This window comes from Dreissena polymorpha, chromosome 2 (genome assembly GCF_020536995.1).
Source record: "Dreissena polymorpha isolate Duluth1 chromosome 2, UMN_Dpol_1.0, whole genome shotgun sequence".
Lineage (NCBI taxonomy): Eukaryota > Metazoa > Mollusca > Bivalvia > Myida > Dreissenidae > Dreissena > Dreissena polymorpha.
In genome coordinates, this window is record NC_068356.1 from 144,819,734 (window position 1) to 144,832,226 (window position 12,493).

Consider the following 12,493-nt stretch of genomic DNA (forward strand, 5'->3'; position numbering starts at 1 on the left):
TTTCAGGTCACTCGGTCAAAGGTCAAGGTCACGGTGACCCGAAATAGTAAAATGGTTTCTAGATGATAACTCAAGAACGCTTATGCCTAGGATCATGAAACTTCATAGGTACATTGATCATGACTCGAAGATGACCCCTATTGATTTTCAGGTCACTAGGTCAAAGGTAAAGGTCACGGTGACTTGAAATAGTAAAATGGTTTCTGGATGATAACTCAAGAAAGCTTATGCCTAGGATCATGAAACTTCATAGGTACATTGATTATGACTCGCAGATGACCCCTTTTGATTTTCAGGTCACTAGGTCAAAGGTCAAGGTCACAGTGACCTGAAATAGTTAAATGGTTTCTGGATGATTACTCAAGAACGCTTATGCCTAGGTTAATGAAACTTCATAGGTATATTGATCATGACTCGCAGATGACCCCTATTGATTATTAGGTCATTAGGTCAAAGGTCAAGGTCACAGTGCCAAAAAACGTATTCACACAATGGCTGTCAATGTCACGGTGACTCAACTTAGAAAAATTATTTCCAGATGATGACTCAAGAATGCTTACGCCTAGGATCATGAAACTTCATAGGTACATTGATCATGACTAGCAGATGAAATAATGATGAAACTTGACCAGGATGTTTGTATGGACAATATCTAAGTCAAGTCTGACATTTGATAGAGATTGAATGAACCTACTCCTCTCAGGTGAGGGAACTAGGGCCATCTTGGCCCTCTTGTTAATCTTGGTCATAATATTTATTTCTGTAAGCAAAGTTTGATGTTTGGTCATGAGGGGTCAAAATATAGGGCACCAGGTCAAATCTTACAAAAACCTCGTAAACACTCCATACGCCAGAGTTTTGGTTCAATAATGATGAAACTTGACCAGGATGTTTGTCTGGACAATATTTAGGTCAAGTTTGACGTTTGGTAATGTGGGGACAAAATCTAGGTCATGGTGTCTAATCTTACAAAAACCTTGTAAACACATGTAGAATTAGCATTACTTGCAAATGTATTGAGCGTTTTAACAAGCACACGCCAGGGGATTGACGTATGTTCAGAGGCAATATTTCATCAAATCTATAAAGAGTCACTTAAAATTTATTTGATACTATAGAAAAATGGCAAGGTTTGTGTTAAAGAAATAATTGAGAGCTTTTATCGTAAATATTTACCAGAAGGTGATTTATAAAAACAGAATAAACGGGATTATCGGGTAACAAATAGAAACTTGAAAAGTATACAGTTATAGTCGGGTTGAAACGGATGTATTGGGGATTCGTTCGAGTCGGGATTTTACTATCTGTGCCGCACAGTGTGCGGGAAAGTTTTAAAACAATTAAACAATATAAAAAATTATATATTTAAATGACTGGGGGATTTTCTTGAAGAGTCATAGCGCACCAAATGATGTCTTTTGACGCTGTTTTTCTTTGAGTTATAACGCACCACAGAACGTGAATTGACACGTTATATTAAATAAATAATCAATGTCGGGAGGGGACACCCCTCCTGAACCACCCCTATCAGCCCCGTGGCGCCTGACAAATATCCTGTGGAAAGCACTGGCTCACACTGCAAAAGTAAACAGCAGAGAACTAATCTAATATGCTCTAGAGTACTGAATTTTCAACTAAGCAATGAACAAGGCCTTGTAAAAAAAGGTGAGTGAACTAGGGCCATCTTGGCCCTCTTGTTACAGTAAATGGGAAATTCACAGTTTTTTCCTAATTGGGAAAATTATGCATTGTTTGCAGAAAAAAAAACACATTTTTTTTATAGAAATCTATTTTGATATGGAAGATGTAAGCTACTGAGTCATAATGCCCCTTTCCTAATATTGTCTCTATGATTCATAAAAACCTGACTGCCGATAGGTCTTTGGTACTACATTTGCCAAATTTGCTCTTTTCAGCACTGCTGGTAGTAATGATTTTTCAAGCGTGACCGATTTTAATCTGTTTTCCTCATCGTTATACTTCTAGTTCTGAAGGTTGTAGTAACAGTTTGTTGCTAAATAGGCAGATAAATAATGCGCATTGTACGGTGTACATTACATGCTCAGTTTAGCCAAGTTTTGTGAATGAACGCTCAGCATGGTTCAGCTAAGGATGCATATTCCATCTTCATAATGACTGCTTGTCGCCAATATTTATGTGCTGATGTACACTCATTTTGTTTTTGAGTCATCCTTCATCTGTTGTTGATATAACCACATTGTATAGTAGCCCTATCAGCTGTATTGTATAATTGAACATCCTAACATAAAATTATCATCCTTCTGCTGTCTTCTGAAGTAATAATTGGAAATTACTCATTGTAAATTGTACATTTATATATCATCATAATCTGCTGTCTTCTGAAGCAATATTTGGAAATTACTCATTGAGCATTGTACATGTAACCATGTGTGTATATTACATTCAATCAGATGTTGGTGTGAAATTATTATCACATTGCAAGAGCTTCCTCATTGCATCAGCATGCTCAATTCTTTGATGAGCTGTAGAAGAATCAATCTTCAACTTCTGAAATAACAAGAAATTGATGTTATGCTTATTAAATGATTAAACCAAATATTTAGTTACATGTATCAAAATACTTTGCAAACAACTCTGATTTGCACAAATCTTTACAAGTACTGTTAACAGTAACAGCTTACTGCTGCTATTGATGAAGTTCGTGTTTGATGAAATAATATGTTTTCTTAAGTCCCAGTCATCAAAATAAACAATTGCACAAAGCCAGCAACAAGTCTTGCATACTAGAGACCAAGGAAATGTTTCAAGCCCTAATAGCCGTAATAAAATAGGGCATCTGATGAAGATGGGTTCAACCTTTACTAGTGCAAGGCATGCTTTTAATTGTGCTTACTTTTATCACTGAAGGCACATGGTTTTGCAGTTAAGTTTTTTTTTTTAGTCGCATCAATAATAATAAATGCAGTTAAGTTTTTGTGTTGGTCGCATCAATAATAATAAATAAGTGTTTTTAATATGACCCATTTTACACACTGCCATTTGTCATTTATTGTTTTAGTATGCTTAAATTGCAAGCACTTAGCTGGGTCACCTCAGATTAATTTATTGTGTGAACAACTTTGAGATTTTGTTTGGGATGCGAAATAGGTAGCAACAAGGTACTGGTAAAGTAAATAGTGTGGCTTGCCTATAATTTATAATGAATGTTTTTATGAGTGTCACTTTAAGGCCAGATATTTGGCTAAGTGTGTTTGTAGCTATCATTATTGATATATTTTTACCATAATAATTCTGGTTTTATTCCCTAAAAAAAATTGGTGGTTGGTCCTTAAGGAATTTAAAATCCTTTTCTTGTATGAAAAGGGGACAATTTGACATCAGACAGTGTAAGTCAAATTCAAAACTTGACTCTCATTCTAACTTAACTAAATATTTTAAGTAGAGTGCAACCACACGTTTGTAATATGAAGTCCCCACACTGATCCAACATGTTTCTAACTGTTCAAACGCGCAGTTGCACTTAACTGAAAATATACTGATTTGTTTAAAAAGATCATGATACCTATAGAAAACTCTTACGAATGAGCGGGCTCTCCACTTTATCCCAATAAAAATGGTGAAATATTTAAAAGGAGATCCTTAAAAATGTTAACTGGGTCGCGCTTTATTCTCCCCACACATCCGAAAATTTCACGTCAGGGCTTTTTTTCAGCTCTTTGGGAAGATAGCCCATGGCTTTGAAATTGGGAATTTCATCAGCATTTTCAAAAATTAGGAAAATAAATTGGGATTTAAAACTACATGAATGAATTCAGCATCTTTAATCACAAACACCACAAACACCATCATGATCAACAGTTTACCACATAATAAGCTCACACAAACAGCCTTCAGTCACATCAGACACCATTTTATTAGGAGGCGCTACATCTTCTTCTGGAGAACTACTGCTTTTAACATGTTGAATATCAGTTAGCACTTTGCTTTCGGAACCGATTTACCGATGCATAAGAGTCACTTGTAATTAATTTATTACTATCATTAACAATGGAAGGAGTTTCAATGGGAAGACTAAGTACTTCTTGACGATGTTTGTTTATTTAATGACGCTTACTTAAAAAAATCAACAGTTTTTGTTTTGCCGTCAGGTTTTTGCTTAGGAATCTTTAATGTTATATTTGGAATTGCGCGACATCTTTGTTTCCATTCAGCCGAATCACAAAACGCTCTATTTTCATCGCAAATATAATAAGCTCCTGAACAACATGGAGAATATTGTGCACACGAATAATGCTGTCGTTATCCAAATCGAGACCGGATCGGACTACGCTTAGTTAAAAAGCGAAACAGCCGATGTCATTAGCGGTTTTTTCCCAATTGGGAATTTTTTAGCAAATTTTGGGAAAAAAGTATACTTTTTGTGATTGGGAATATAGCCGAATTTCAGCTATAAAATTGGGCCAATAAAAGCCCTGCATGTTGTATAGGCACCGTGATTATGATGTTTTTCCTCAGTCCACTACTGTCAAGGATGAAGGCCAAATTTGAAGAATACAAAAGAAAAGTTCTGCTCCTTTTTTGTAAAAACAGTTCAGAAACAGTTTCCAAATGCATAAAACTACTTGGCTAAATGGTTTGGCCTAACAGTAGTAAATAGGGGGATTTAGTGGTTTCATTGATGGTTCCAAATATACACGTTATCTCATAAACCATGGACAGATGACCTGGTTTTCCATTGTAAGAGGCCAGGGATGTGGTTAGCGAATATGGGTGTGACAGGCAATTAGAGATTATATCTGCCCTTGTATGTACATTCAGTAATCTTGAACAATATCTTTTGTGTCTTTTGTCATTATTGCTCTCAACTGTTACTGTTGACCGGCTGTGAATTTGAAAATGATAATATTGTAGACCTTATTTATGTTAATACTTGTACTATAATATCAATTTAAGTATTGAATACAATGATAATGAATTATCTTAGGCCATTTGTTTTCAATTGAGTGGTGTGTTGTCTATGATTTGTAATTTAAAATAACCGTAAACGTATTTGTTTATTATGCTGTTATTGAGAATTATGTTTTGCATAATGGTGTGTTGTCAATGATTTGTAATTTAAAATTACGTAATTGTTTATTATGCTGTTCTTTAGAAATATTATCTTGACATACCAATTACCTATATGTTGAACAAAATTAAATTAAATTGTGTTAATGGTCTGTTAAATATACATAAACAATTTCAGTCAACTGGTCAAACAGTATGTAAGCGGAAAGTTCTTATTGAAATTTGTTGGAAATAACTAACTTAAACATTAATGTTTGAGTCATAGAGTCAAATAGTCACGATTCTTATTTCTTGGTCCCCTCTTAGCCATTATAGGTTGGTCAGAATTAAAAACTTAAATATTTGTGTAATGCATTTTGGCAATTTTATCATAACAAATAAATATACCTTGCTTTAAAACCTTGTTAAACATAATTATGTTTGACTAAATTAAGAAAAACCCTTGATATATTAACTAATTATATTTTAAGGGTCTTATAGTCGTTAAGTGACTATACAGTATTTGAATATAGCCATGCTCTGTGAAAAAAGGGGTTTAATGCATTTGCGAAAAGCGTCATCCCAGAGTAGCCTGTGCAGTCTGCACAGGCTAATCAGAGACGACACTTTCTGCCTAAACTTGATTATTTCTTACAAGAGATATTTTTTCAACGAAAAATATCATAAAGCAGAAAGTGTCGTCCCTTATTAGCAGGTGCATATGCATTAGACCCCCTTTTCACAGAGAACGGCCATTTATTGTTTAGAAAGACATTCATATTGTTCATTTATTAAGCTGTATTAAAACGGAAAGAATATTGCTTTTATTAATTCGTTCCCTGAACTCTATTATTATGTCTCTAAATACAAGCAGGACAATTCAGTTTCTCAATCCATAATTGGGTATTGGCATGTGTATTGTATGATTGTTTGGGAAAAACGGAGATTTTAATGCTATTTTCATGAGCATGATTTTGTTCTATTTTTTCAGAAATTACAATTTTTTACGATCATTCAAATATCTTTGTAGGGATGAATTTTTTTGTCTTTAAATATGTTTGTACCTGGCAATTCTGCATAGTTGGTGGTAAACTAGTATTGTAAATTGTAATGCACTGGCAATAGCAGTGTATTTGGGGTAAAGGTGGTGTTTCCCGTAGGCAATTCATGATGATTTGGTCCATCGCTTCCAGCCAGAATTGGAAGAAGCAGCAAGGTCAACGGCTGCATTGGGTGCCCTATTGGACCCGCGTTATAAGAAACTGGCGTTCTTCTCGTCCAAACAATGGAAAATTACTCAGGATACCTTAGAGTCGCGCATGGACAATTTGCCCCTTAGGTTCACAATAAACAACATGAGACCCCATAAAAACGCCGGAAGTTGGACTTCCTGGACTTTGGCTCACCGGAGAGTACGCTGAAGGATGAGCTTCGGTGCCATGTAAACGAGAAGTCCGTTGGCATGGATCCTCTGCACAAGGCACAATTCCCAAAGGTGGCAGTGGTAGCCCGACGTGTACTCTCGGTTCCCGCGACGTCAGTGCCATCCGAAAGGGTGTTGAGTTCAACCGGCTTACTGCTCAGTAAGTTGAGAAACAGACTCTCAAGTTGCATCGTGGATGCCATCGTGTTTCTGAACAAAAAGCGTGTGAATGTCTGTGACGTTGACGAGGATGAAGCGTAGATGAATGTATTGTTTATTGTTGAAGATACGAAATATAAGTAAATATGTTTTATAGCGATTATCTGTTTTGTGAATGCACACTGCATGTACATTATAATTACGAAACTTGAAAATTAGTTTGTATATGCATGTTGTCTGAATGTGTACCAGTATGTTGTTGCTACATTATCTTTGTTTAAATAAAAACAACTTGTGCACTAAGCTTTTTGTTTGTGTTTATTTTAAAGTACAGATGAGGAATATAATTTATATGTTATTAAAGTTCTATCCAAGTTTTGACATCGTCGTGGTTCTGGAGTCCGTATTGAAAAAAATGCGAAACCAAAAGAACAAATATAATATAAGGGAAGTAATCCAAAAATGATATTGAAATAAATCAGAATTAGGGTAATGTTTACCGGCAACATGTGAAATAAATAAATGTTATGAAACTAAATGTATTAAGCGAATATAAAGAGAAAAATAATCATGTATCGATCTCAAAAATGATAAATCTATCTCATTTTCCACTGATGCATATACATCGATCTCAAAAATGATAAATCTATCTCATTTTCCACTGATGCATATACAAAACGATTGAAAGTGTAATGTGTGGCTATGAGGAACAGTACTTTACTCTGGACGGGCGTAAGTTTGGACATTTTCATGTTATGTCTAAAATCGAATATTCGAATATATTCGAATAAGGGAAAACGAATATTCAAATATCATTTTTGTATTCGAATCCCATCCCTAAATTAAACCTTATACCCCATTTTGACTGCTGGCTGTTGAGGATTCTGCTGGCTGTTGAGAATTATTACATCAAAATATATTATCAGTCTGGTTTGGTATGATGTCAAATGTATATATATATAGAATGTTTAAAATAGAGATAAATGTGAACTAAAAATAGAAGTAGGTTAAAGCTTAATATAATTAGACCAAGGGTTTTAAAATGTGATCTATTTGACTGCTTTTATCTGGATACAATATTATTCCCCTTTCAAAATGACTCTGCAAAATTACTTAAATAGAATGTAAATGCTCTGTACTCTTGCAACATCATCGTTTAAGTACTTGGGTATAATACTTTTCTGGAGGGCCTTAGTTCACAGTCATTGGCCCAAGTATTTTACATGATAAGCTGACTTAATTAAGACTGTATATAAATTATTTCTGGTTTTTCTTTGTGGTGTGGATTTCAAAAACTTGGACCAGATTTCATTTGATTTTCTATTTTTGTGTATCTTTTCTGACAATGGTTTGATACTTAGAGTCTATACTATAAAAGTGTAAATACAATTATTTTCTTTGTGAGGTAATTGTGTTTTTAAGAGTACACAGGGCTTGGCCGTGAGGACAACGTGGGCGATAACTTCGCCCGTGACATAATAATGTCGCCCTTAAATCACATGAAGTAGAAGTTGACTTCGCCCTCCTTATTTTACATCGACGTTTTTTTCTCTCAACTTTTCCATCTAAAAATTCTCTTTTTTCACATGTCATAAAGTCAACGATGACGCCTTTTATGTTATCAGTTTATTATCACAGCAAAAGATCGACTGCTGTGAAAGCTTATCCATGCAACTAGCATACATGGGCATTCACTCCAAACAATAACAGTTTAGATCAAAAGATGAAAGCGAGTGTCATTTCGCCGACAGTTTTGATAGTTCTCTGTTCTGCAAGCGCAATTAGTACAGGCCTTGCAGGCGGAGTTAAGCGGTACATTAACATCGATAGTAACCAATGAGAATGCGCGCATTGTATATACATATGCAGTAGTTTACCTGAGCGATGAAATGACGTCGTTATAGACATGTACTTACGCACAAAAAAGTTTACAGGCGCAACACATTCCCAACAGTAAATATGAATACGATTTATTCTAGTATGTTCAACTGTTTACTTGTTTCGTGTTTCAAAACTCTTAAACACTCATTATTCCGTTGATGTGCAATTTATTTTGTCAGACATTAATTCATAACCATATAAACGAAAACTAACAACTCACCTGTGCATAGTGCTAATTTCCATAATTTTATTTATCCATAACCACGACTTTATTTTATATCCCGCAACCACTTTAGCGTGCTGTAAGTTGTCTAATGATTACGTGATAATTGATTGACCATCCGATAATTGCAGGTTTTTGGCAGACGGCACGGTTAAAGAAAGTCGGAAAAATTATAAAAGAAAAACAAAATTGATCAAAGGTCTTTTAATTACGTAGATCCACAACTGTAAAAGTTCAGCGAGTTTTGTAAGTTTGTTTATCCACCGATAATTACGAGTTACAACACCCATCTTATATAAACTGGAATCACCGTTCATTTTTATACTAACAAGTCCTAATACTACACAAAAGACATTGAGAAAACAATATCCTCGATTAGATATAAATTATCCGAGTAGAATTAAATTGCTACGTCATGACCTTCGACATTGCAAATGGCGGACGTATTGTAACATTCAACCCGCGTTCAATTCAAAGCTGGCGATTCATATTACAAGTAATGGTGATTCAATAATGGAGAAAGCATTAACTGGATTTAACAAACTTTTGATAAGGTTTGTTAAACCAGATGACAACAAGGAAAATTTGGATTATTAAAGTTAAACAGGTAAGGCATTCTCAAGTGTACATATTTCGGACATTTATACAATTTGGATAAACAATAATAGATATATTGTATTTCCCATGCATTAAGATTGTGTTTTGTTACGTTTTTTTCCCAATTTGGTGATTTCACGACGCGAAAAATTCCCAATGGCATGGGTACCGGACCCGTTCCCTATTGGGTGAAAAAAATCACTGACTAACTATCATGTATTATGATGTAAATAGGGTTTGGATTGTCATTGCATTATTAAAGTACTGTTTATTTTTATGATGCACATGGAAATCACAAGTTTTATTTGTTTAGAATTGATTTATGTGACTTAATTTGTACGGATTTATTGAATTTGAAAATATTATTTGTTTGTCATTGATGTTGATAGGCTTGGTGTAATGAGGGGTATAAAAAAAAGAAGATTTTATTAAACGCCAAACAGAAACCACTTCTCCTTCTAGTGGCCTCACTTCTCCCTAATTTCAGCTCACGGAGAAGTCACTTCTCCCTTAAGTTTGAACCTAGGCTTAGCCCTGAGTACATGTAATTTGTTGATAAAATGACCATGATTATCATGCTCTCAAATGTCAATACAATATTTCTCTTTGTGCTGAATATTTTTGTGGCAAACAGATTTTTATACGAAATTGGTGTTATTTAATTTTCAAATATGAAATACAAAACGTGCTGGCTTAACTTTTTTTGCTCAACAATTCTTGTATTGGATATGATTAAAGTCTGAATATGCCTAATATTTAACAATAATTCTGCATGCAAGGTATTCAATTTTGCGTGCGCATAATAAACAACAACAAAAAGTACACACAAAACAACAACAATGTTAACATATGTTTGCAAATCTCATATGAGATTTAAGATTTCCACTACTTGTAACCCTTCATGTGATGCTCATTACTTTTGACAATAGTTGGGAACAGTTGCCAAATAAATGCTCATGAATTAAATTGCACAGGTTTCCTGTTATCTTTTATTATAACAAAAGCTTTGTGCAAGGATTTTTTTCTCTTCTTCAAGGCATGTTAGACCACCTAGGTTGTTTGTACAATTGGATTGTTTCTCTTATTATTATGTAAATACACTTTTATCTTGGATGAAAACATGGTTATTTTCATACGCGGAGGTGATAATACAAACAACTGGCACACATTTGTAAACATTTGGTTATCTAATTGAAAGGCAATAATGTCTGTTTATTATGGTGATTATCTTTGCCCATTCAGAATTGGATAACACAGTAATGGATAACACAGTAGATGTCTGTTGAAGTCTCAATACTAGATCTGTACTTAGAAAACAGTTATACAGCAATATTTTCTAACTTGTTGAAAATATATTTTGCAGTTTACACATATAAGATCTACTCTTGTTTTCGTTCCTGTTCTTCATAAAAATGAAAGGGGGCTTTTGAGGGTTGGAATGGGGCGGGGGCCATAGTTTGCGCCTAAAAAAGCCCCCAAAAGTTTCTGGCACTTAAAAATTTCATTGTTATTTTCATAATTTTACTCCAAAGTCCACTCCCTGGTCTTGCAGTTCAAATGTTTTTTTATTAAGTCCGATACTGTTTTACAATGGCCATTTTATTTTAAGTAATCAGAAGTAAATTAACAGACAACCATTTCAAATTTCAGTATTGATATGCGAAGAGATAGTGAACAACGACCTCACGAACAAGACGATGAAGATCACAGATTTCGGGTTGGCGCGGGAGATGTACTGCACAACTCGGATGAGTGCTGCTGGGACGTATGCGTGGATGGCGCCCGGAGGTCATCAAGAACAACACGTTCTCCAAGCACAGCGACATCTGGAGGTGAGCTGGGTCTGAAAGGGAGTTAACATTGGCATGATTCTTTATCTTTTCTGTCAGTTGCCTTTGCTGGAATTATGAAGTTATAGTTTTTATAATATAATTTTTAGTCTTTTTTTCTTGCAATGTGCTGAGTTCTTGTGGTTTTAACACATTTTTGACTCTGCTGCCAATTACATTAATTGCCTCCCTTGAACTTCATATTGAGCATAAGCAATTTTCCTTGAAAAAACTTGACTAAACTCATTCAAGAGTTTAGTTGTAATCTCATGTATTGGGAATAAAAGCTCAAAGTTTACAAGCAATCTCATTGGTCAATATTATAAGTTGATACCAAGTTTGGAGCTGAGAGCGGGGCGTACTGTTTTCCAGAATATGGCAAAAGAATCCCATCCTCAAGGCTTCAATAAAATACACCTTGATTTGAATCTAAAAAATGCAGGATTGTGAATCTTTTTCTTTTCAGCCAGTTACCTCTTTTGGATAACATGTCTAAAGCTTATGGTCATTTTTTCAACCTGAATTTGTATATAAAATTACAATTTTTGATTGTGATAATATGTTTTTTTTTATGATGTGAATCTTGATTGCAATACTTGTAATATATCTCTTAACCTAATGGGTACTTGATTGTTAGCAGCTGTATTACAAGTTATGATTATTTTGGGGTAAAAAATCAGTATTAACCCTTTACCGGTCAGAAACAAAGTGGAAATGTCTATATATGTCTATATGCAACCTGCATAAAAAAGAACAGCCTGCGAGTCAATCTCCAACGCAAATGGAATTTTTCTGCGCCATATTTAATGATGAACGCTTGGAATGATCATGACATGAATGAGACGCTTTCATAGAAATAGTTCATTCTGAGTCCATCACAGAAGTGAATGTAATGTAACCGTTGTGCAAGAGATTGCCTGCAAATAACTTGCAGGCTGTTCAAGTTTATGCTGTTAGCTTCATGTCAGAATCTAAAGGTTAGAAATGAGCCCTTTAACCCATTGCTCCTTAGAAATGCACTGTGATGCGTTTGTAGTTCCTTAGAAAATTGTATTAAATTTAAAATCTTCTTTACTAGGATCAAGTTGAGAAGGCTTCATTTCCAACCTTAAGATACTGATGAGCAGCAAACAGCATAAAACCTGAACACACTGCGAGCTACTCACAGGGTGTTCTGGTTTTATGCTTGTTGCAAAAGCCATTTTCACTTTGCTTCTAATGGGGAATGGGTTTAAACTAAAATCTATTAAGAAAGTTCTCTAATATCAATCTTCACAGCGTATCTTAGAGTAAAAGGCTTAAGATGTTCGTCATGGAGTTATGACATTAAATGCACTCGAAATAAGTTATTTT

At 34.7% G+C, this 12,493-nt stretch overlaps 1 protein-coding gene across 1 annotated transcript in view; it reads left to right on the forward strand.

Annotated features, from left to right (window-relative positions):
* LOC127869318 (mitogen-activated protein kinase kinase kinase 11-like) overlaps positions 1-12,493 on the forward strand; it is a 66,670-nt gene that overhangs the window by 23,954 nt on the left and 30,223 nt on the right. Inside the window, 2 exon segments of the mRNA XM_052411772.1 lie at positions 10,962-11,092; positions 11,094-11,143. Coding sequence (XP_052267732.1) covers positions 10,962-11,092; positions 11,094-11,143 — 181 coding nt within the window.